The following is a 27,243-nucleotide window of genomic DNA, read 5'->3' as shown; positions in this document are numbered from 1 at the left end:
TGCTCACCAATAGATCCTCTGCAGTGAATGGGTGCCGTCAGAATTAGTCCAAACTGCTGATAAAAGCATCACAATAATCCACAAGTAATCCTCACCAGCAACCAGTCCAATTAATATATTGTGAAGTGAAAAGCTGCGTGCTTGTGAGAAACAAATCCATCATTAAAACATTTTAACTTTAAACCGTTAAAATTAAATACCATAATCCATAATAACGCTCCAGTGAAATTTCCTATCACATCAGAATCCACAGATATATTTGTTGAGAACGGTTTTGGACTGTTTGGAAAATGCTTCTTCATCTTTGCATATTTCTCTCCTGATTCAGTCGACATTTTCATTGGAGAAAGCAGTATTATGGATTATGGAGTTCCAGAAACATGCTAATGATGGATTTCTTTCTTGCAAACATAATTTATTTTTTTTTTTTACTTCACAAGATGTTAATTGATGGACTGGAGTGGTGTGGATTATTTATGGATTATTGTGAAGTTTTTATCAGCTGTTTAATCTCTCATTCTGACGGCACCCATTCACTGCAGAGAATCATGCCAAACCTGCATGCTATTTAATTTAATGAAAATATCAAAGTTGTTTCATATGCAAACATTTTTCACTGAACAACAAAATAAAAATAAAAAACATGATTGTGAGCAATTTTGGGGTAAACTATACTTCCAAAATTGTTTCAATGTAGCAAACTAATGGTTTCAGATTGTGGCACTAAAGCCGACTGCATATTTTAAAAAAAAAATAATAATTATGAGCCTTTTGATATGTTCCATGTAAACGTCCTGTTTAAATAGGAAATACACCAATTCAATACAGGAAAATAACACTTTTTAACTGATTTAACATGCTAATTTTGTCTTCAGTGTTGTTTTTGGTATCACCTCCTGCTACTGAAGAGTGCAAAGGATACTTCAACACACAATCATGAGAAATTCTCAGTAAGTTCAGCAATTAAACATTTTATTCACCCAACAACAAAACACACAATCCTGAAAACTGGCCAAAAAGGGTATGGCTTGTCACATTCTAAAGTGCTTATTTGTTAGAGGCAGACATGCTGAAACACTTAAAAAAAGACATGACAGCCAAAATGAGCCCAAGACAGTTTCAATTAAATAGACAAAGAACGAAACGTTTGGTCCTTGCAAGCCATGAATTACACACAGCAAAGCTTCTTTAAAGAGCACAAGCATCTGCAGGAAACAAAACAAGATTTGAACAATCCTTAAAAGTTTAATGGTAGTTGTTATTGATCCGATCCCCACCATAATCTGGCACTACGAAGACATTTGGAAGTAAACAGAGCCACAGTATATGCCTTTATGAACCTCAAGGAAAAGATTGAAATTATTCTTTGTACATTAAACTGTTAAAAGTAGTCATATTATGTTGCCCTGTTTAAACATTACTTTTGGCCGAAAGTAAAACCATTTCAATGAAATACAATATACATTCATTTACTGTACTTTATACAACTTGGTCTTTATCATGGTCGTATGTTATAATATCACACTAACCTCAGACATACGTGCATATCGACGGCCAAAACATGCTTGAAGTGAACCATCAACCATCATCAGAAAAAAATACAAATTAAAAAATACAACTTTGAAGTGGACACAACATCTTGAGTAATAAATAAACAGAACATCAAGTGGACAAATGCTCTTGCACCTTTAAAACGCCAATCGAAGCATGCTACTCAAACCCAGATCACATGCCCTCGAACAAGCTTAACTGGGAACATCAGAGCTGTTGTTGCGGTTTCCGTATTTGTGATGAATGAAGAGAAGCACCACGCCGAGGAAGAAGCAGATGGAGCCCACTGTTATGTAGGCGATGCCCAGGAAGGGGTTTTTCCCTCCCATCCAGGAGATGGTGCTGAGGATCATTCGCTTCCGGCCCTCGAAGCTGCGCACGGGGTAGTCTGAGGGGCAAGAGGTTTAGGAAATATCCAATCAACCAGTGTTTGCACTTTGCTTAAAGGGATAGTTCACCCAAAAAATTACAATTCTGTCATTAATTACTGTGGTCAAGGCACAGAAGCGTCGCTAAAATAGTCCACGTGGTTCAACTGTAATTTTATGAAGCTGTGAGAATACTTTTTGTCTGCAAGAGAAGAAATTGTTGAATAAAATCGTTAGTTTTATTTTCTTTATACTACAAAAAGTATTCTCGTAGCTTTACCTGGACCTTGAAGATATTTTTCCCCAAAAATATCTTAATTTGTGTTCTGAAGATGAACGAAGGTCTTACTGGTTTGGAACGACATGAGGGAGTAATTAATGACAGAATTTTTATTTTTGTGTGAACCATCCCTTTAAATTTAATGATGAGACCTATTCTATATATTGAATGCATTCTCTGTAAATTGAGTTTTAGAACTGCACAATAAAACTGTAATTTTTACTTAAGAAAATAACTGTTAATTGATTCAAAAAAAGTTATTTCTATTAATCAGTTTTCGCTCTTTCTTTTACTGTTGTAATAAATAGATCAAACACATAAAACAACAGTTTGGGTTATCACTGATTATTGTTCATGACGTTCCTGTGAAGTTTAGAATGGTTTCATAAAGATAAATATAGATATTTACTACTTTCTATTGTTACATTGGTACATACAAAAGCAAACTAATATCAGTCTTCCTTCATTTAGTAGTTGATTTAATTAAAAAAAAGTCCATCTTGACCATTATAACTAGATTTTGACTTTATTGTTGTTCGACTACTAGACAACAATAGCAGTTATGATTCCACAGATGGAAAAATAAAAATGTTTAGCTAGTTCAGAGCAAATATACATCACCTTTGAAACATTATGTGGTCAGTAAGATTTGTTTTAAAGTAAGAAGTTTCTTATTCTCATCAAAGTGTATTTATTTGATCAAAATTACAGTAATACTACAATGTAAAATAACTTTTCTATTTTAATATTTTTTTAAATGCACTTTGTTTTTTGTAAAGGGAAAGCTGGATTTTCAGCAGCCATTACAACAGCTGATCTGGTACTCAAAAAACATTTTATTAACTTTTTATTAATGTTAAAACAGTTGTGTGGCTTCATATTTTTGTAGAAACTGGCATTTTTAGAAAGTTTAAAAGAACAACATTTATTAAAAGAGAAATCTTTTGTAACATTAAAATTGTCTTCACTGTCACTTTTGATCAATTTAATGTTAATATTAATTTTTTTTTAGAGAAAAATCGTTCTGACCCTGGACTTTTGAACAGTAGAATATACTTATCAAAATCAAAGATCACTAGTAAAAATCCTTCTTTACATTTTTTTTCAAATGTAATATTTTTCATTATTTAATACTTTTTAGAATGAATAGTTATCTGTGTATAATGTCAGAATGTTACTACGCATCTTGCGTAGAATCGGAAATATTTTGTTATGTTTTAGAGGTATGCAATGCAAGGATACTGTAGGTGACTTCCAGGCTGTAGCTGCCTTTGGGAAGCGTGGGTGTCATGTTGTTCTTCTTCTGAATAACGCGGTAGAGCTTTCTGAAGGTGGGGAGAGCAGCTGTGCGCATCCACACGATGAAATCCTCATTTATGAAGCCGTTGTTTTCTGAGTCAATGTCCAGCTCATAAACAGGCTTGTGCCAGTTGACCGGCTTCGCTGTCTCTGGAAGATGAGGAGTGTTTTAGTTAGAGATACGGGAAAACCTATGCTAATTCATCAGAGTACATATACTCCTCTATACAGAATTATATACAAGTGTATTTATTCTACCTATAAAAGCAGCAGTAAGATTTGGGTTGCTTCCACCAGGGTTCCTGAACTTCACATGTTTGTCCGTCCACCATGCGATCCCTTTTTTGATCAATAGAATTTGTGTTTTTGTTCCATTGGGATCAATGTAAAACAAATCCAGTGTGTCTGAAGCAAAGAGAGAAAGAGACAAGCAATATTAAACCTCTTGAGGAAATGGTCTTACAATGGGAAGTATTCGGATCCAGGTCTTACCATTAAACATGCTGTTAGCAATGGCTCCACACGGGGCTATAGGCTTGTTTTCATTAGTGCGGTACGGCTCACATTCTTTGCTTGGCTCCTGAAATATAGCAATATGCTTTGAGCTTCAATGAATAACGTGCAATTTTATAGCATCAAATCAAGAATTAAGTACTTGTACTCAGGAAGCAGCAGACCTATTGTAACTTAATAATACATTTAATTTAATTTAATTTAATTTAAAAAGTAATAGAGCAATTGATAGAACAAACGACAGATAGACAGAATGACGATAGACAGAATGAAAGATAGAACAACAGAACGATAGATAGAATGATATAGAACGACAGACAGATAGATAGACAGATAGATAGAACAAATTAATGAACGATGAATAGAATGATAGCACTAAAAATAGATTGACAGACATATAGATAGACAGACAGACAGACAGAACCAACAAATAAATGAACGATGTATAGGCTAGAACGATAGATCGAATGGTAGAACAAGGGAGCAACACATAGAATGATACAACAAACAATAGACAGAAAGGCAGAGAGAAAGTGAACGAACAATAGTTGGATGGATGGATAAATAGATTGAACTACTGAAAGAAACAATAAATTAATGGATGAACAACTATAGATAGATAGATAGATAGATAGATAGATAGATAGATAGATAGATAGATAGATAGATAGTACCTTAAGTGAGCGCAGGTCTCCATTAAGCTGGCTGTCATCTCTGGACTTCACATACCGCCGATGGTTTTGGTAGAAATTTGAGAGGCCATAGTACATGAAAACATTACTCTGAGGACATAAAGTTAGAATCAAGAACTGGCACCGTTACGAAAACCCATCACCATCTCCAATCAAATATTCTTTCTAAAAATAAACTGGGAACATTTATATTTTATAATATGTGCTGTGTTTTAAATGTTACCATTCAGGAAAGTGAAGGTTTCTGTCAGGTCTACAGTTTCCTCACAGTACAGATAAAAGTAATCAGATTAAACTACAAACAAAAAGTACTATGGCTCCATCAAATTTTTTAATAATGAACAACACCAGAGAGCAATGAATATCCATAAAGCTCCATTTTCATTCTCACTGATATATTATATGTGACCCTGGAGCACAAAACCAGTCTTAAGTCGCTGGGGTATATTTGTAGCAATAGCCAAAAATACATTGTATGGGTCAAAATAATAGATTTTTCTTTTATGCCAAAAATCATTAGGATATTAAGTAAAGATCATGTTCCATGACTATATTTTGTAAATTTCCTACCGTAAATATATCAAAACTTAATTTTTGATTCGTAATATGCATTGCTAAGAACTTCATTCGGACAACTTTAAAGGCGATTTTCTCAATATTTTGATTTTTTATGCACTCTCGGATTCCAGATTTTCAAATAGTTGTATCTCAACTAAATATTGCCCTATTGTAAATAAGGCGATTTTCTCAATATTTTGATTTTTTGTTTTCAAATATATGTATCTCAGTCAAATATTGTCCTATCCTAACAAACCATACATCAATGGAATGCTTATTTATGCTTAATTAATGCTTTAAAATCTTCAAATGTCAAAAAATTGGGTTTGGGGACTGGTTTTGTGGTCCAGGGTCACATATATGCCTCAAGTATAAGATATGACTCAAATGTTAAAAAAAACGACTCTAAAGGTTCAATAAATTGTTCCATTAAACAAAAAGATGTTTTGGTCTATTTTGTCACGTGTCAAGCTTTACAGGGTTAAGTCTCGTGGGTTTGGAGCATCACGGGTGTGAGTAAAGGACAGAATATTTACTTTTGGCTCAACTATCCTCCAACAGGAATGCAACATAATGGTCAGGGCACACACACTCACTTCGAAAGGCTGGTCTAGAGAGAAGAACAGGACACATCTGCATGGAGTCGTGCTGTTCCAGCTGAAGCTTTGAGAGCAGTTAAAACACGGGCTGGACATCTCAGTCCCGGTATAATCAATCTGTGAACCAGAGAAACACGCGGATACATAACACATGCGCCGGAAAGTCCGAGCGAACAGCAGACAGATGTGTTAGTTAAATGACACGAAGGTAAACACAGCGCAACAGGCTCAAACCTCGAACTCCTTGATGTTGTTGGATGTCACGTAGAGGCCGATTCCTATTGGGATGAAGATGAGGCCGATGATGAAGAAGGCGGGCAGCACGGTCCCCGCGGTCAGGATGGGCTGCCAGGCCGGTAGCCGCTGCTGTTTGAAGGCCGTGTTGTCGGGCTTTCGAGTCTGGACGGCGGCTCCGCCGAGCCCCGCGGATCCGGAGTGATGACCGTCTTCCTCTTTCGCGCTGTAGCTGGACGCCATCATAGCTGTAATCCCCAGCTCACAGCCTCGGAGCGTTTATGAAAACACACTCTCTCTCGATTATAGACGGGTGATTAATAAAGAAGTATTGTATATGTCCGCTGTGGCAGACTGTCTTCATAACGGCCTTCTTTCTGGGTTCTATGGAAAGTTGCTTGTTTTGTTTAAGGCGGTGCTACAGGAAGCGTCAGCTTCAGGAAGTGTCTGATTCGCGAATCATGTGAGAGTCGGCTCTATTGATTCAGTCGAACTGATTCGCGAAGCGTTTCTGAATCACTGTGCTGTTATACCTGGACGTGTTTTTTTTTTTTTTTTTTTTTTTTTTTTTTTTTTTTTTTTTTTTTTTTTTTTTTTTTTTTTTTTTTTTTTTTTAACAGTTGTAGACATACATTCAAAAGTAAACACAGATACATACGTATTACCAGGGTAACAGACATACCAAACAATCATAAAATAAATAAATAAATGAACACCTTACAAAGACACAAAGGAGGAATACAGAAATACAGTTTTCAGCTTTAAGATTGACAGAACTTAGTTGCCATATACTTGTCTAAATCAACTTTGAACAATGAAAAGAGAGGTTTAGAGCAAGTAAACCTTTGCTTGTGAATGTGAAATTTAGCTAGCAGGAAACACAAATGCATTATGTAAAAGTTCCCTGTGTTCTCTTCTGCGTAGTCAAACAATCCAAAGAAAGCATCTTTAAAACAAAAAGAATCACTTACAAAATAAGATTGGATAAACATTTAAAAAATCTGACCAAGATGTTTCTGTGCGGGGACATTGCCAAAACAAATGAATGAAGTCTTTTTCAGAAGAATGAAAACTGCAGTTCACTTCAATGTCTGACTTATATTTTCTAAGAAAAGCTTTAGTAAGGTAACGTTTATGAATCAACAAATGTTATTTCTTTTACTTTATTTGTGAGCAGATGCTTATGAGGCGAAGTCCATACTTTCTCCCGTGGAACACTGTCCACAATATTATTCCAATATTATATAAGGAATTGTTATCTCTCTCTGAAAGCTGTTATAGGTGTTAATGAGCACATTTTGTTTGTTTGAATCACAGTGTTTACATGTTTAATCTGTATGCAATTATTATGTTACCAAAAATATTTACTTTGTGTTTTAACAGTTTTATAATCCATTAGGCTGTGACTGAAAGTGGTCATCTGCGACTTTAGAAAGTATTTAAAAGCGGAATAAAAATTTTTGAGAATGTGAATGCGGGTGATTGTGCTTACATACAGTTATTGACTTAATATGTTAACCATGACATCCCCATATTTTGTAATCTCCAAAATTCAGTAACTGCACCCAGATTCAGTTATCAGTTTATTTGATCATAATGTGTTTAAATCAAGACAACACAGCCAAACTAAGCGCATTTTAGTAATATGTGCTGATTTTGGTTCTGTTGCCTTGATTTAAACACTTAAATATGACATTACATAAAAATATACTTTTTCTTGTAAGGTAGCTAGCCTATCTGACACAAATAAGGATGACAACTGGAACACATTAGTAATTAGTCTACGATAAATAGTAGTTTTTCAACATAATTGTTAGAATTGATGAGCATGATGACTCAAAGGAATTAGCCCTAGTGAATCATGTTTCACTGAAACGAACCGATTGGTTAAAATGATTCAGACAGGCATCTGCCAGGCATGACACAACCACAGATAATAACAGAGAATTAAAAAGAATTAGTAATAAATCAGATATTTTATTTATTATAATCCAATCGTTACATATCTTCTGTGACAAATTAGTTTTAGCCTATTTAAAAACATGAACATTTTTGTTTCACAAGTAGCCTATGGACATTTTAGTGAGGAATAAAATTAAATGTTCAATTTTTTTTTAAATAAACTCAACTATTTGCATTTCCGTAGGCTATGTGATTCAATGCACAGTCACCAGAAGATTCAAATAGGCTGCACCCTTTGAACCACAAGATGGAGCAAGACACCAAAGCAACGACTGAAGCAGCAGGTTCTCTCAGAACAGGTGTGAGGGACTAAACTTGCAGTATTTTATCAAAGCTGTATTTATGTCAAGCCTCTTTCTATTTAAACTCCCAAGTTCTTTATCATGCAGCTATGGACCTTCAGACTTGCTCACCTTAAAAATCCCAATATATTTTCTCAAGGTCTAACGTGCTTTTTATAGTTTGTCAACCTACCACTTCTTTTTATCCAATAACTTCCTTTTTGGATTTATGCCGTGTGTCTCTGACTTTGTGATTTCTTTCTTTCTTGATCTTCGTCCTCCACTCTTTTTCAAAGGATCATTGCTCAGCTTTAAGTTCTGAGTTTTTGCAACTTTCCTCTGCTTACTTCATCCCTAAGGTCCCCCCCTTTTTTATACTTCTGAGCTTTACTTTTGTTCCTCTTTGATTTGCTCAGTCCAAAAAGCTGGCTAACTTTATATACACTGTCAGCTCTAGCCATTCCTGAACTGCCATCCTGCGGCATTCAGCTCCTCACATTACTGCACAAACTTAGCTGGGTTTTGTTTAAGCGCTTCCCTCCAACCTTTTGGGTCATTTAGCTGTCTTGTTCAGCTTTATTGTTGACAGCCTCAAGACACTGCTTTACTGAAATCCTGCAAGCGTGTGAAGTTGACTCTTATTCAGCAGAATAAATGCAAATGATTCCAGCTTCATCGTCTTTTTTCTTAAGTTGTCTTCTGCATGTTCTTCCATGGCCTCTCTTTAGTAAACAGCATGTTTAGTCTTGCAGAATTAACAAAGATCTGACCCAATGATCTTTCATGAGTCCTTGAACATGAGGAATTGAAGATGAGTTATTCACATATGTGACCCTGGACCACAAAACCAGTCATAAGGGTCAATATTTTGAAATTGAGATTTATACATCATCTGAATAAGCTGAATAAATAAGCTTTCCATTGATGTATGGTTTGTTAGGATAGAACAATATTTAGTTGAGATACAACTATTTGAAAATCTGGAATCTGAGGGTGCAAAAAAAAAAATCTAAATATAGAGAAAATCGCCTTTAAAGTTGTCCAAATTAAGTTCTTAGCAATGCATATTACTAATCAAAAATTAAGTTTTGATATATTTACAGAAGGAAATTTACAAAATATCTTTATGGAACATGATCTTTACTTAATGTCCTAATGATTTTTGGCATAAAAGAAAAAACAATCATTTTGACCCATACAATGTATTTTTGGCTATTGCTACAAATATACCCCAGCGACTTAAGACTGGTTTTGTGGTCCAGGGTCACATATTTCTGTACATACTGGCCATATGTGTGTGTGTATATGGGCCTATTTCATATTGATCGCCTCCACACAGTTATGGGTTAAAAGTGATTTGGAGAGTGCTGAATAAGCTAGATGCTAAAATAATCTCTTTTAGGTCCCATGTGGAAAATCCTGTTTGGTTCCCTGGTGGTGTATCTTTCAGTGAAGTATCTTATGGCTGCTGTGAGGCTTCTGCTGTTTGTTTAGCCTAAGCTGAAAATTCAGTGTGAGTGTAAAATTCCATTATGGAAAAAAAATCTTCCGTTGTTTTAATATTTTGAGAAATTGGACACGCTATGTTAATGTATATGAGTCTAACAAAAAGAGAGTCATGCCTGATGGCCTGTATTTCAAAATGAGTTAAAAAAAATCACTCTGTCTTAGAACGTACTGACTCTTAAGTCTTAAGACTTTTGCATTTCATTTTTTTATATAATAATTATTGCAAGCAGCATTTAAATATTGCAAGGAATCTTGACCAATCACATATTTCAGCACAGCACTGTATTGATAGACTATTCCTCAAAACTTCAGCATTTTCTTCTTCTCAAGCTGCTTAATGTTCAAGCCGTACTCAAACTTTATTTTGTAGTAGTGTGCATTGAAAATACTCTATATAGCTGTCACTGAGAACCAGAAAGTGGCATTTCGCTCCCGAATGAATCAGTGTGTTTGAACAAATTGATTGAGTGGATGATTTATTGACTCACTTGTTGCCAGCTACTGGCATAAGTGAAAGTGGCGTGACATGTGGCCAAGTATGGTGACCCATTCTTGGAATTAGTGCTCTGCATTTAACCCATCCAAAGTGCACACACACACGGAGCAGTGGGCAGCCATTTTTGCTGCGGCGCCCGGGGAGCAGTTGGGGGTTCGGTGCCTTGCTCAAGGGCACCTCAGTCGTGGTATTGAAGGTGGGAGAGAGCGCTGTACATTCACTCCCCCCACCTACAATCCCTGCCGGTACGAAAATCAAATCCGCAACCTTTGGGTTACGAGTCCGACTCTTTTACCATTAGGCCACGACTTCAGGACAAAACTTTAACATATTACCTTTTCTGGAATATGCACAGACAAGTGGAGTGATCTTGGACTAAATATCAGCCAGTAAAGTTCAAGAACGGAAACTATGTTTTGCTTAATTTGATTTTAATAAACTTTTAATTAGATTTGATTGAATTGTGAGAGTCTCCCACTCACATTCTAGAAAGTTCAAATGTCATTATTGTATAATAATTGCATAAAATTGTTGTGTTATTATTATTATTATTATTATTATATACACTTCCATTGGAATAATTAAGATTTTTATGATTTCTGAATTTATGATTTAAGATTTTCTGAAGGATTTCTGAAGGATCATGTGACATTGAAGACTGGAGTAATACATCTACTAAGCCATATGACTGTATACACTGTGAAACTGATGCTGTATTATGTATTGATTCTTATGCACGGCCAACAGAGATGCATAAAAAGTATCAGGACATCAGAAAATACCCTTCCTTTCCACCAGGAAAAGCAAATCTACTTGTAAACTCTTACTGTTCTTGTTCATGTAAATATTCTTTTAAATGAAAACTTTAAGCTCATCGAGTTCCAATCTTGTCAATGCCTTGCTGCCTCACAGGAACAGATCATATAATGATGGAGATGACTCTTTTTCATGGCTGCTTTCATGGAAGGGCAAAGAAGCTGCTTGTTGCTCACCTGGTTCAGAGGAGGGAACTGAAGTCTGGAACTTGACTTTTCCAAACCAGTCTGAAATCTTACATGCCTCTGCAGAGCTGCAATGAAGCGTGCTAAGCAATCCAGCATGGAAACACTGTCGTCTCATCTTTTCCTCACAACTTTTCTGCTTTCTCAGCAGGAGATATTGAAATGCTAAACCACCATGATTAATCAACCGCTTGTAGCTGGAGACACCATAAGCTGCTTGGCCAAGAGAGACACAAACAGACAGCAAGGGGCCTGGATGCTGACAGGGCCTGAAAGAAATATGCTAATAAAACAAGAACTGTTGATGAGAAAGTATTCAGTCAATGATTTCCACTGACTCTTGAAAAAGAGAAACAGAAAATCAAAGCATCTAAATACTGGTGGTACATGAAACTCCTGCTCTCTCCATTTAGGAATGATTCAGGTGCCAGTAACACCAGTATTATGTTTGCAATATTGCCTATTATGTACATGAATCATAATGTAGGCTACTGTGTTTGGCTGAATTTCAGCTAATGACTTTAAAAATGAGGCCCAAGGTCACAGCTGGTTAACAAACATCTTGAAATGGTGAGAAGATAAGAGATAGCAATAAGAAAGAATCTGGAGGATAATGGATCCATCTGTTGTGGAGTATTTGGGTGGACACCAACAGATCTATCGTATCCTCTTCAGAGACCATTACATGAATTCCATGGTATGTTTGTGTATTTCAAGTACACTGCAGTATGCAATCCTTACAAATAAAGTCTAGCAGAGTATCGACCTGGCAATCAGTTTTCCCTCAGAATATATCAACAATCATATCTTTTCTGCTGACAGTTTACATTTGTGAATGAATCATAAAAAGTGGATATGAATTATAATCAACTGAAACAACTTTCAAAATCGTTTGACAGTGATAAAGAAAGTATTTTAAACTCGACTTGCACATGGACTCTGTACTGTAGGTAACCACAGTACCACAGTAGCTACCATGGCACCATGTTTTCACTTTTGGACACTTTTTTCATTTTTGCCATGTTGTTATCATATATCAGTTAACTTGAGTAATGAAAAGGCTACAGCGGTGTTTCGTCTGATGTAAGTAGTACTTCATGACGCATATGGTTATTTGTTTTTGCTTTATACTTGTTTGGGAGTGTGTAGCCTACTTTATGTATGCTAATGTATGCTACTTTGTTCATGCTTTTCTTTTTGTGGCTATGCTTATTTATGAAAACCAGCTTGCATTTATCTTTCCAGTGTTAAAATAGATTAATGCCTTAGTCAAAAATAAGGACAGTTTTCTTGTTTTTACAGTACCATGTTATGCTTTATACTTGTTTGGGAGTGTGTAGCCTACTTTATGTATGCTAATGTATGCTACTTTGTTCATGCTTTTCTTTTTGTGGCTATGCTTATTTATGAAAACCAGCTTGCATTTTGCATATCTTTCCAGTGTTAAAATAGATTAATGCCTTAGTCAAAAATAAGGACAGTTTTCTTGTTTTTACAGTACCATGTATATTTATTATGTATATATAAATACACACACATGCAAGTATATATATCAGAAAAATATGCTTTGTTTATATATTAAATATATTTATATATATAATATAAATTATATGAATATAAATATATACATGTAAATATTTTCAAAATATATACTGTATGTGGGTGTCTTTATACATACATAATAAATATACACAGCACACACACATATATTATGTAAACAAAAACGTTTATTTCGTATGTGATTAATCGCGATTAATCGTTTGACAGCACTAATTTATAGTAATTTCATTCATTCATGCTGAAATCTGGTCATTTAAAATCTTTCCTGGAATTTAAAAAAAGGCCTGAGGAAATTAACTTGTTTAACCATCAGAGGGACAAAAGCTGGTGGCATCAGAGCTGAAACTAAAGAAAGTGATTTGTTTTGACCTTACGAGTGAAAGACACTAAGGTCAAATCTGACAGCAGGCAATGACAAGCTTCTGACAATATATTTACCGCACAAACTGTCATATGAGCGACCACGGCAATCGGATGCCGACTAATCTTAGGTGCACCGGTGTCAGTATGCCTCCCCTAAGATCCATCTGCCCGCGTTGCTCTGTAAGGTCACTCCGGTGGGCGTCTGCACCCACTCTTTTCTGCTACACAGCCAAACAGATGGCCTCACAGCATAAGAGGTTCCCATGTCTTAGGATTCACTGGGAAAATGATGAGTCAGCCAGGATGTGGCCTACCTTCAAAAATATCCCAGCCTGCCAGTGTCCTTGCCTCCCTGATCATCCATCCACATGATGACGGACTTCCATGATGTGCCATCTTTCATAAACCTCCCTGTGAGTGATGGATTAACCCTGAGGGCAGAGACAGAGTCATAGATTATTGAGAACGAGTTTGCCTTCGCTCAGCCTCACCTGGTTTATAGCGGATTAGACTGTGCTGCTTTAACTGCTGTATCACTCTTCGAAAGGACAGTTTCTGGACTTTTAGGTTTCAGATGTAATATTTTTTTGATCAGTTATGTCAGAGGTGAGATTTTGTTCATGGAAGCTGATATTAAAATTGAAAAAAAAAAAAAAAAAAAAATCTGATACCGGTAAGATAAAAATGTTTTTTATGTCATGACCGTTAGATACATTATTATTTTATATGCTACTGGTCACTACTTGTTTTAATGTTTTTTGAAGCTGCATTCAACATTGATAAACAGCCATTATTAATAACTGAGTACCAATAATAATTAAAAATAATTGATTACCAAATCAGAATATTATATTGATTTCTGAAGGATCACATGACACTAAAGTCTGGAATAATGACTGCTCAAATTGCATCTTTGCATTACAGGAATAAATTACATTTAAAATATATTCAAATAGAAAATAGTGCTTTTAAATTGAAATAATATTTCACATTATTACTTTTTTTACTGTAATTATAATCAAATAAATTAATTCAAATGAAATCAATTATTTTATGAAGTCAGTTAACAAAAATAGTTTTCAGTTTGTAAAAATGAATAGAAAACATAGAGAACAAGATGTGAGGGTGAGTAAATAATGACATAATTTTCATTTTTTGGGTTTCTAATTATTCCTTTAACTCCCTGTACACTCTTAAAAATAAAGGTGCTTCACGATGCCATAGAATAACCTTTTTGTCTAAATGGTTCCATAAAGAAGCTTTAACATCTGAAGACCCTTTCTGTTTCACAAAAGGTTCTTTGGGGCGAAAGAAGGTTCTTCAGATTATAAAAAGGTAAGAAAGAGGTGGTTCTTTAAATAACTTTTGACTGAATGGTTCTTTGTGGAACCAAAAATGGTTCTTCTATGGCATCTCTTGAAGAACCTTTTGAAGCTCCTTTATTTTTAAGAGTGTAGTTGATGCCTTGGCTGTAGACCTCAAAGAAGAACCCACTACCCAGAGGACAGATGAAGATGATGGCAAGAGCGTCGTTCTTTCTGGTGCAGACAGGAGAAAGTCTCTTCCCTGAGAAGAATATGAACCCACACTCAGGTTCTTGGCACAGTTGTAATGAGATGTTTGATCATAATGCACACCCCATTTGCAGAAAACCAACAAAGACATAACAAAGACATACCAGTCGGCAAATCTACAAATGAATGTCTGAATATTCAGCTGCTGTGGTTGGACATGAAATCAGGATTCTGGTCTCATGTCACCTGAACAATAGTGTTTATTGTAAGCAGTTTAAAAAAATCAGTTGCAGATATTGTTTTAAATGTATTAATTTTTTTACCTAGAATAGTCAACAGTTTATTTGGCTCAGAAATCCATTTGATCAATGTAGCAAACGTAAGTTTGAACCAGTGGGTGCTGGGAGTGGTTCAGCAGAAGATCAGTCCTCCGCTCACTCCAGTCTGGCTGTGTGCTGGAACGCCTGTGTTTCACAATCCAATCAGTTTCCAATGGATAAAATCAAATCCCTCCCTACATTTATGCCAAAAGTCTGTCAAAACACTGTGAAATTGAACACAGCGAGCAATTTCATTTTACAGTATATACTGTATATCTATATATATCTATATATATTATAATTTTTTTATATATTGTTTTGCATTAACTGCTACCCACGCACAAGAGAAATTAACATAATGCCAAGTTTAGCCACTCTTTAGGCAGTAATTTTTATCATTTATCTTTAATGTTCTTAAACTTTATCTTGCCTGAGGGAAGCCCACTGAAACACATCTAGAAAACGAATTAGAAACAAAACATGAAATTACTCAGTTTAAATAAAAAATATTATGTTCGAAAACAGTTGCTTCCATCTGTAATTACAGAAAGTAAGAAACAGATGTCTACTTGAGCTAACAAAGACATTTTGACAATTGCTTTAGTAGAGCAGACTAAGATATGTTTAAACTGGCTCACATGGTCAATGGAAGAATTATGAAGTTTTTTATATTTAAGTTGGTGGGCGGTAAGATTTTTAATGTTTTTGAAAGAAGTCTCTTATGCTCACTAAGGCTGCATTTATTTGATGAAAAATACAGTAAAATCAGCAATATTGTGAATAATTATTACAATTTATAATAACTGTTTTCTATTTGAATATATATTTTTTAAGATCTTGAGACAAATGCTGATTGAGTGTGATTTAAGAACAGAAAACCCAAAGCGCTGTAAGAAACTTTGATTAGTTATCATTTATCTTTAATGTTCTTAAACTTTATCTTGCCTGAGGGAAGCCCACTGAAACACATCTAGAAAACGAATTAGAAACAAAACATGAAATTACTCAGTTTAAATAAAAAATATTATGTTCGAAAACAGTTGCTTCCATCTGTAATTACAGAAAGTAAGAAACAGATGTCTACTTGAGCTAACAAAGACATTTTGACAATTGCTTTAGTAGAGCAGACTAAGATATGTTTAAACTGGCTCACATGGTCAATGGAAGAATTATGAAGTTTTTTATATTTAAGTTGGTGGGCGGTAAGATTTTTAATGTTTTTGAAAGAAGTCTCTTATGCTCACTAAGGCTGCATTTATTTGATGAAAAATACAGTAAAATCAGCAATATTGTGAATAATTATTACAATTTATAATAACTGTTTTCTATTTGAATATATATTTTTTAAATGTCAAAGCTGAATTTTCAGCATCATTACTCCAATCTTCAGTGTCACATGCTTCAGAAATCATGCTAATATGCCGATTTGCTGCTCAGGAAAAATTCTTCTTATTATCATTATGATACTTTTCTACAGGATTATCAGAAATAAAAAGTTCAAAAGAACAGCATTTAATTAAAATTTTTGTAACAATGTAAAAGTTTTTACTTTCATTTTGAATCCATTTAAAGCATTCTTTCTGAACTGAAATGATTACAAAATATTATGAAAATGGTTCATTTCTTTAATAAAAAATAAAAAAACTTCGCTCTTTGAACAGTCGCTCTTTGTGAAGCGAGAAGGTTCTCACAGTCCCTCAAGCTTGTGCTTCAGTCCCAGCATTTACAATTACTTGGGTTCGTTGGGAGGATAACGTTAATACCGCTAATGCTTTCAAAGCAGGAGGAAAAATAAGATTGCTGTGTCATAAAATCAATCTCTCTTTATGAAGAATTCATTGCGCTAGTGTCGTTCTCCCGAAAGCTATAAAAGTTCTTGATTAGCGTCGAATCAATACCATGTTGGAGACAGTGTGTGAATAACCGAAGAGAGATGGCGGTGGGAGTCCCAGAGTGACTGAACCCTCTCCATCCATGCGGATCTGTGTCAGTTCTGTGGAGTCTGGGTTAATTGGTCTGAGAGAAATCAATAGCATCGGCTAATTTGCCTCCAGATCTCAGCAGCTCAGTGACATGGAAGGGAGTGCTGGATGCGTAAGACCACAAGCTTTTGATGAACGCGCTGAAACCGTCAGCAAACCACAGCAATTACGTGCACTCTAGTGCAAATGATGTGTATTTTCCATGTCTGCCGCTTCTTCTTAGCTCAAAGCTTAAACACAGTCACTCAAAACCAGCCTGACACCAGAGGTCACTGAACAGGTTGAGACACTGGATTGTTTTCTGTTGGTTTAATGTGGATGATCATGAATCAAAAATGTCTTGTCTCATAAACACTTTGATTTTTTTAGATCCACTGCGATCGCTGTTGTGTGGCTTTGGGAAAGAAATACAGCTCGACCCAATTAATAACTTAATGAGGGAATCTCAGGAGCAAAGTCTCCATATGTAAGCCTGGAGTGATGGGAACCATAGTTTTCATCTTAAAGAGACAGTTAACCCAAAAATGAACATTCTGTCATCAGTTACTCACACTCATGCCATTCCAAACCCATAAAAACTTTCTTTATGAAATTCTTAAAGCATCATAGTTTTTGAGGAACGTACCTTTCATCAAAATTACTTTCATTTGTGTTTGATGGAATGTTTATTTTTGGGCGATCAATCTCATTAAACTCAACATACAAAATGTCATATGCAAGCCATTTTACTTCCATAATCTGACATGTGTTCAAAGTGAGGATATTCAATAAGGAAAAATATTTCTTTCTTTTTTTATTTTATCCATCTTTGATTGTTTGGATTGTGAAAAGTGGGTGTTACATACCAAATGTAGCAGATATGAGGCCTTTCAAACTTCCTTCTTTTCCATAGATCACAAAAGGAGAAATTCTGCAGAATGTTCACACATGCTCTTTTCAGAACGGTGAAAGTGAATGGTGACCAGGAGCTGTCAAAAAGCAGCCTAATTCTATAAAGCCCTCTGTATGCTAAACCTGTTTTATACTATCTATTTCATACCTTCTGTCATCCGATTGATAGTTCATACATTTTTAACAAGTAAAATGTCTTGTAGTATAATTGTAAAAATGTCTCCCTTCAGGTCGTGGTTCACATGTCTTTTGCTGTGAAATTTTTACTGAAGAAAATTTAAGAGTAACTTTCATATTGTTGGTAATATTTCAAGATGAACACTTGCAGGACTGAATTAATTTGTAATTTAATTAATTGATAATCCATGCATGATTTTTTTCATGAAAAATCATGTTAACACGCAAGTATCACACTCATGCCATTCCAAACCCATAAAAACTTTCTTTATGAAATTCTTAAAGCATCATAGTTTTTGAGGAACGTACCTTTCATCAAAATTACTTTCATTTGTGTTTGATGGAATGTTTATTTTTGGGCGATCAATCTCATTAAAGTCAACATACAAAATGTCATATGCAAGCCATTTTACTTCCATAATCTGACATGTGTTCAAAGTGAGGATATTCAATAAGGAAAAATATTTCTTTCTTTTTTTTATTTTATCCATCTTTAATTGTTTGGATTGTGAAAAAAAGTGGGTGTTACACACCAAATGTAGCAGATATGTGGCCTTTCAAACTTCCTTCTTTTCCATAGATCACAAAAGGAGAAATTCTGCAGAATGTTCACACATGCTCTTTTCAGAACGGTGAAAGTGAATGGTGACCAGGAGCTGTCAAAAAGTACCCTAATTCTATAAAGCCCTCTGTATGCTAAACCTGTTTTATACTATCTATTTCATACCTTCTGTCATCCGATTGATAGTTCATACATTTTTAACAAGTAAAATGTCTTGTAGTATAATTGTAAAAATGTCTCCCTTCAGGTCGTGGTTCACATGTCTTTTGCTGTGAAATTTTTACTGAAGAAAATTTAAGAGTAACTTTCATATTGTTGGTAATATTTCAAGATGAACACTTGCAGGACTGAATTAATTTGTAATTTAATTAATTGATAATCCATGCATGATTTTTTTCATGAAAAATCATGTTAACACGCAAGTATCCAACATGATATATCAGGCTTTTGAAGAACGTTTATTTGTTCATCCCTCAAGTATCATTGTATTACATGTTTTACATTTCTCCCCCATAACAAAAACTAGAGAGCTTTGATTTTAAAACTAATCATTTAAATGTAATCTTACTACAACAACATTGAATAACATTTTACTAAGACATTATTGGGAGATATAGAGTGACGACTGATATTTATATGCATTTTATGTAGCTACAGTAACTACTCTGCTACTGTATATCTGCCATATTAAGATCTCATTCATTTACATTACAGAATCTTATCAGAATTTCATCTTTTGTCAATATAAATATGAGCAACTGCATCAAATTGCATATTTTGCTCAGTTTGGGCCTCTGAATAAAAGTAGAATAAAAGAGCAGTTTTATCCCTGCTCAAATATGAGCTCCTTTGGTCATATCATACTTTATGGGCCATAAAAATCTGATGTATCAAATAATCAAATTAGGGCTGTGCACTAATAGTCAAATATTCGATCTGTAATTATTATTTGAAAAATAAAATCACTATTCGATTTTTACTACGCGTTGCTTTGCTGGCCTTAAATGCATGGAATCCATGATATATCCTAACCATGCAAATTAAAGACTAAACTAAATGCACTGGGTGCATGCCATGGAGAGTGTTAACAAGTTGATAGTATTTGATCAAATAATCATTTGCCTCGCAAAGTTTGGAATAACTTTGATCAAAATGGCGGAGCTGTACCCGAGTGAGCTGACAAGACAGCTTATCTGATAGCCAAATGATCTTGAGACAAATGCTGATTGAGTGTGATTTAAGAACAGAAAACCCAAAGCGCTGTAAGAAACTTTGATTAGCACATAATTATCTCTGTGTCTCTGAACATCTGTGTCGGTGCGTGTTCTTATTGTTATCAGACTGTAGAGCCAACTTTCACCCGAGCATATGTGGATATTATTGTTTTTCTCAGATTTAACATGTGAAACAATATAAACACAGTACTGTAATTAGCACAGACTGGTTAATTTTTTCCATTTGCTCTGCTTGATCTTGAATGCTATTGTTCCTTATATATTTATTGTTAACGCACATTTAAAGGAAAACCTTAAGATATAACGTAAAGTTGTTGTAAAACATTATGTATAATTTCTAAAAATCAGCTTGTTGAGAAATGGTGACAAAAACTTGATTATTAAAAAATAACATCACGTTGGCGCCGATAGCCTCGTGGCCAGTGTGGTGACGTACAGCGTAGTTGCGCTTCGGGGGTCCTGAGTTCGAGTCCCGGTGTTCGTTTCCCGATCCCTTCCCCCACTCTCTCTCCCACTTAGCTTCCTGTCCTCTATACACTGTCCTATCAAATTAAAGGCAAGAACACCAAATGCAAGTTCTTTAAAAAAAAATCGTTCTCGTTAAACATAATTTAAATAAACGAATATTTGTTTTTTTGTGAGGCCAAATATTCAAATAGAATATTTTTGAAAAATGCCCATCCCTAAATCAAATATGATAGACTACTCAACAAAAAACACACATGCAAATCTTTTTTGTTGTTGTTGTTGTCAAAGGTTCAATAAACCCACTTGAAGGCTAAGTCATATTTACAGGTAAGAAACTCGGAATTCTAGATTCAAGTTGTGATGTTTGGTTTGAAACATGGCTGAAACACTTATCTTTGTTATAAGCAATCTGATATAATAAATCTATTATAGAGATCAGTGAGGGAAAGCAAGTCCACGGTTAATTACTCAACTTTCATGGTTTACTTTACGTAATAAAAACATTTAATGAGTAAAAGGGTGAGTAAATGACTACAGTGAGTACAGAATTTTCATTTTTTGTGAACCATTTTTTATTGCAATAACTGAAGAGAATTTAAATCAAAAATGGCTGTTTGTATTATTATCGCTTGTTGAGAAATGGTGACAAAAACTTGATTATTAAAAAATAACATCACGTTGGCGCCGATAGCCTCGTGGCCAGTGTGGTGACGTACAGCGTAGTTGCGCTTCGGGGGTCCTGAGTTCGAGTCCCGGTGTTAGTTTCCCGATCCCTTCCCCCACTCTCTCTCCCACTTAGCTTCCTGTCCTCTATACACTGTCCTATCAAATTAAAGGCAAGAACGCCAAATGCAAGTTCTTTAAAAAAAATCGTTTTCGTTAAACATAATTTAAATAAACGAATATTTGTTTTTTTTGTGAGGCCAAATATTCAAATAGAATATTTTTGAAAAATGCCCATCCCTAAATCAAATATGATAGACTACTCAACAAAAAACACACATGCAAATCTTTTTTGTTGTTGTTGTTGTCAAAGGTTCAATAAACCCACTTGAAGGCTAAGTCATATTCACAGGTAAGAAACTCGGAATTCTAGATTCAAGTTGTGATGTTTGGTTTGAAACATGGCTGAAACACTTATCTTTGTTATAAGCAATCTGATATAATAAATCTATTATAGAGATCAGTGAGGGAAAGCAAGTCCACGGTTAATTACTCAACTTTCATGGTTTACTTTACGTAATAAAAACATTTAATGAGTAAAAGGGTGAGTAAATGACTACAGTGAGTACAGAATTTTCATTTTTTGTGAACCATTTTTTTATTGCAATAACTGAACAGAATTTAAATCAAAAATGGCTGTTTGTATTATTATTGTTCTATTACTCATGCAGACTGTGTTAACAATCCATCAGATAACTGAAGCAGAAGACAACGACTCACATGACTGATAGCTCTAATGGGTAGATGAATATCAAACTCTTGTCTCACTCATGACCTTCTCCATTGCATACCCAGTTGCCATGGCAGCCAAGTGTGATGCTTTCGCCAGGGCAGATGGGTGCAAAGGTATGTGTTCATCACACACACGTATACACACACGAACACTTTCATCTACAGTTGCACGGAGTGTTAACTTTGCCTGTGGATCTTACAAGAATGATTTTGTTGGTGAATGATAATTGAAACTTCTCAAACAGTTTCCACATGAACACCAATAGCAGACAGTTTACACGCTGGCCTCTGTCAGCCGATACTAATATAATTTGCAAGGAAGCTTTGAGATATTGTTAAACTAATATAACTATAAAGCTTATTGAATTGCAGGTATGTTGGAGTGTGCATAGCTATATTGCTGAAGTAATTTCAGCTGTTTTGCTAATATACCATTCTGCTAATTGGAGACAGCTTCCAATAACCTTCCCATTCATCTCAATGTTTGTTAGTTTTTTGTATGAAAAATATTATTTCTCATAATTGCAACTTTATTTCTTACAATTGTTTTTTCTTGTAATTATGACAATATTTGTCTCATATTTCAATTTTTTGCAATTGCACCATTATCCTACAATTGCAACTCAGTTGCAACATTGTTTCTTGTAATTGCAACTTCAAGTTGTGATGTTTGGTTTGAAACATGGCTGAAACACTTATCTTTGTTATAAGCAATCTGATATAATAAATCTATTATAGAGATCAGTGAGGGAAAGCAAGTCCACGGTTAATTACTCAACTTTCATGGTTTACTTTACGTAATAAAAACATTTAATGAGTAAAAGGGTGAGTAAATGACTACAGTGAGTACAGAATTTTCATTTTTTGTGAACCATTTTTTTATTGCAATAACTGAACAGAATTTAAATCAAAAATGGCTGTTTGTATTATTATTGTTCTATTACTCATGCAGACTGTGTTAACAATCCATCAGATAACTGAAGCAGAAGACAACGACTCACATGACTGATAGCTCTAATGGGTAGATGAATATCAAACTCTTGTCTCACTCATGACCTTCTCCATTGCATACCCAGTTGCCATGGCAGCCAAGTGTGATGCTTTCGCCAGGGCAGATGGGTGCAAAGGTATGTGTTCATCACACACTCGTATACACACACGAACACTTTCATCTACAGTTGCACGGAGTGTTAACTTTGCCTGTGGATCTTACAAGAATTACAAGACAGTTTACACGCTGGCCTCTGTCAGCCGATACTAATATAATTTGCAAGGAAGCTTTGAGATATTGTTAAACTAATATAACTATAAAGCTTATTGAATTGCAGGTATGTTGAAGTGTGCATAGCTATATTGCTGAAGTAATTTCAGCTGTTTTGCTAATATACCAGTCTGCTAACTGGAGACAGCTTCCAATAACCTTCCCATTCATCTCAATGTTTTTTTGTTTTTGTTTTTGTATGAAAAATATTATTTCTCATAATTGCAACTTTATTTCTTACAATTGTTTTTTCTTGTAATTATGACAATATTTGTCTCATATTTAATTTTTTTGCAATTGCACCATTATCCTACAATTGCAACTCAGGTGTAACATTGTTTCTTGTAATTGCAATAGTATTTCTAACTATTGCAAATGTATTTCTTATATTTGCAATTATTTCTTGTAATTATGAATTTATAGATAAAAAATTTTACTTTATTTTTCCTAATTGTAGTTTATTTCTCAAAATCGTGACTTTATATTTCCTCATTCATTATTACATCTCATAATTATGACTTTATTTCTCATTATTGTGAATACTTCTTAGTGTTACTTTTTTTCTTGTAATTGTGGTTTTATATTTCTTAATTTCATTTTTTTAAATAAATGAGTATTTTCTCACAATTATGATTTCAGATCTCACAATGGTGACATTATTTCTCAAAATTGCCACTTAATCTCACAATTGCAAATTTATCTCAAAATTGCAAAAAAATGTGTAGTTGTGACCTTATATTTCATAATTGCAACTTCTCATAATTGTGAATTCGAACTCTTAAAATAGCTTTATTTCTTACATCAAATTTAATGTTACAGTTATCTGTTAATGTTTTACTCCGGAATGGACTTCCATTACTAACTGCCAACGTTAACCAACAATTCCTTAATTCCCTGAACCACATACCGTCTCTACAAAACCCCACTCTTCAAAGATATGGTCGCCAATCTGATGTGAGCGAGCCTAAATGCACGAAATGATTGATAGGCATAGATCCTTTCTGATTGGCTGACTTTCTGATAGCAGTTGTGATTTCTCAGGATGCTTATGTCAATAAGATCTGTCAATCAGTAAGGACATTTTATGTGTGGTCGCATAAATCCCTCACAGCACCGTTAATGTGGGTTTACTAAAGTATAATGTGTCTTATATTGAAGAAAATAAGGATTGTGACCATCTCCGTCCATCACACTTTTTGTCTGCATGCATTTAGACGTCCAGAGTGCCCGTCGCTGTCCATAATAAAGCAGCTCAAAACCCTGGACATCCATCTATCCATTTAAAGCAGCATAGTTTCTCCCAGAGACCTTGAGACGTCGGTTATGGTGTCCGATCCATCAACGTCCCAAGTGAGTGATGATGTCATCACCACAAGCCATCTGACTGATATATTTTTTGCCAGCTCTCTCAGGAATGAAGGAGAAACGCCTCCAACTGCCTTCCCATTAGCTGTACTAGTATGGCATCTTCAGTCCACCAAATAACTGCACCCCGATCAGCGTACCGTGAGTGAGTAACTGCCCTTTCCATTCTCTCTCCTCCACAGAGCCGTTCCCACAGCGGTGCCTCTCAATGGCCCATTTCACCAATTACTGTTTTCACTGAACCAATTGAATCCCAATTGTCTGCTTTCTGAGAGATGATAATTTGTAGCGAACTGAGGCCAACTGTGTCTCCCATGTACTCCAGCAGTTTAATTGCCATAATTATGGAAGTACACCCGCAAATGAACTGCCCTGTCGCCATGGCACTGAGTGAATGGAGATCTTACTTGGGCTCTTCTGTAGAGCATTAAGAAGGACAGTGAAAAGCCTCACAGGACACTGCAGTAGATAGAAAACAGCTGAAAGGAGCTAATTAACCAACCAGTAAAAGCCCATCCTCTATATTCTATCTGACATCTCCTTCCTCTCTTTCTTATTCGCTTCTTGCTCTTGTTTTGTGTAGATTAATTTCCCCGCGTGATTCATTTCCAGCATTTACTGGAAACCCTGCTCTTTTCGATTTGTCAGATTTATGGAAAGACTTTCATTGTACTTTGATGGAGTCTCTCGTGATGTCTTATTATGACTGATGACCTGAAATGAATCCTTATTTGTACAAAAAGGCAAAGAATGTGCTTACTTGAAGAGACAGGACATTTGAAGGAGAGAGAGGGGGGAATGGGATCAGAACATGAGCTCCATGAGCCAACAGCTCTTATATGACAAATGCTAGTCATATCATCATAGTTCTGAGAGTTTTTTTCTTAGAAATAATTTATTTAAAACTTTATTTAATTTATTCAAATGTATTCTTTTTGTATCTATCTGTGTCATGATAAAGAACATGGAAAATAATGTCTTTTTAAATTATACACAGAATATAGTATATGATATAAAATCTATTACTATTTGTACATAATCATTACTATGATAAAAGTAATATTGGTTCATATTAAATAATATTCATATTTTACTTGATACTGGTTTACGTATTTTGTTAAATTACTCATCAAATATTTTGATTTGAAAAAAATTATAGTATTATATTTTTGTATTTTTCCAAAATGTTTCTAATATATGCATTGTTTCTGTATTATCAGCACACATTTTGATGCATTTGATATAAATGGTGACCATTTGTATGGAGTGCATTATGTGCAATTATAGTATTTTTTACAAGTGAAACGGTTGATGGCAGCTGGAACGGAACATCATAATGCTACACATATCAATGAATGGCTGTTTAATTAAAAACATTCAAAATTCAAAGACTCTTCGTTACGTTCATTACCAGCATTACTTCATATATGAAACGAGGTGAACGACCCCATTGCTTTGACCTTATGTTGTCCTTGTGAAGCCAAACCAAACCGTGCATATGAATTTCGCAGCGGTTCTCCTATGAAAAGTTTTTTTTTTGGCATTTGAATAATGTATCATTTTCAATGCTGAAATAGCTATGTTTGCGTTTTCCCCCCTCCACTCCACCATTCTCCTCCTTCCCTCAAAATAGAATGCAGAAGAGGGTTGTTGCTATGGTGATACATCCACTGGCTTTTGCAAGACATTTATAGCCACGCAATCCACGGGGGATTTAGCTCCCTGTAACTTTCTGTAATTTCCAATCTAATTATATCCCGCTGCTGTGGCTGGGCTGGAACAGTGCATGGGTGATCTGGGATTGAGCTTTTGGCTCGCTTCTGCCCATATGGTGACAGTGCAGTGTGCCGTTACAGTGCAGTGCAGTGTGCCGCATGAAATATCATTTGTTTGCATGAATATAAAGATGATATCACGTTAAAGACCCCTTTTGCAAGTGTCTCGTTGAGGTGTGTGAGACTGCGGTTCGTGTTGGAATGCTGTGCTGATGGCAGATCATTCACGTAGTACAGAAAAGCCTTGAATGGTGTTCTGCTTTAACCCTTTCAGGCCCAGGCACTGATATATTTTTTTTAAATACATTTCTTCTTTATAATTAATAAACTATCAAATTTAAATCTATGTTAGGTTTGATTAGTCAGGCTATGGACCAGTTGTTTTAGATGTTTTTTGTTTGTTTTTTTAATATTGTAGTCTTTATTTAGATTTTTTTTTCCCCCTACATATTTTCATTTTCATTTTTTGTTTTAGTTTTTGTTTAAGATTTTATTTTTTTAGTATTTTTATTTAGCTTTATTTTTATTTCCGTTTTAGTTTCAGTTATTTTAATAAATCAACTAATTATTTCAGTTGCCAAGAAAAAAGTATAGTTTTATCATTAACCTTTTCTTTTAACTTTTTACATTTTTCTATGAATATTTATATTTTATTTTTTAAAGCAGTTTCATTTATTTTACGCATTTCAGTTATTTTAATAATTTCAGATTTAGTTAACAATAACAACAATGCTGGACCATTTTTTTCAAAAATGTGTATGTTTATTTTACAGATGCAGTGATTATTCAAATTCTGGCTGATGTACAGAAGAGCTGATAATTATTATAATTAATTAAGGCCATTAACAATATTAAAATTCTATAATATTTTGTCAAAAAAACATCAAAAAAATTTAAAAAGTAGCTTTAAATGCTACTAGTGAATGTAGGCATCACAACGTTATAATGTACAGAATAAAAAAAATAGATATT

General features: G+C 34.8%; 1 protein-coding gene across 2 annotated transcripts; it reads right to left on the bottom strand.

Moving 5' to 3' along the window:
• Positions 1-1,083: 1,083 nt before the first annotated feature.
• Positions 1,084-6,562, bottom strand: LOC107581488 (cell cycle control protein 50A-like). 2 transcript variants are annotated; one of them, XM_016267067.1, is made up of 7 exons: positions 6,095-6,562; positions 5,858-5,977; positions 4,686-4,793; positions 3,991-4,078; positions 3,757-3,903; positions 3,442-3,648; positions 1,084-1,939 (listed from the first exon to the last, which is right to left on the bottom strand). In XM_016267067.1, exons 1-7 carry the CDS (start codon positions 6,338-6,340, stop codon positions 1,746-1,748), a joined length of 1,110 nt encoding a protein of 369 aa, XP_016122553.1. In that variant the 5' UTR covers positions 6,341-6,562; the 3' UTR covers positions 1,084-1,745. The 2 variants fall into 2 exon arrangements, with proteins under 2 accessions (XP_016122553.1, XP_016122554.1); XM_016267068.1 differs by lacking the exon at positions 4,686-4,793.
• Positions 6,563-27,243: the final 20,681 nt, after the last annotated feature.

This window comes from Sinocyclocheilus grahami, unplaced genomic scaffold, assembly GCF_001515645.1.
Source record: "Sinocyclocheilus grahami isolate Dianchi unplaced genomic scaffold, SAMN03320097.WGS_v1.1 scaffold35.1, whole genome shotgun sequence".
Taxonomy (NCBI): domain Eukaryota; kingdom Metazoa; phylum Chordata; class Actinopteri; order Cypriniformes; family Cyprinidae; genus Sinocyclocheilus; species Sinocyclocheilus grahami.
Note: the sequence above shows the minus strand (reverse complement) of the source record. Positions and strands in the feature narration are given on the sequence as shown.

What these genes read in the sequence shown, in the direction of transcription:
- LOC107581488 (XM_016267067.1), bottom strand. Translation starts at nt 6,340, where the DNA reads ATGATGGCGTCCAGCTACAGCGCGAAAGAGGAAGACGGTCATCACTCC. An exon ending in ACAACATCAAGGAGTTCGAG is followed by an intron (nt 5,978 to 6,094) that starts GTTTGAGCCTGT and finishes TCTGGTTCACAG; the next exon opens with ATTGATTATACCGGGACTGA. An exon ending in CAGCCTGGAAGTCACCTACA is followed by an intron (nt 1,940 to 3,441) that starts GTATCCTTGCAT and finishes CTTGCCCCTCAG; the next exon opens with ACTACCCCGTGCGCAGCTTC.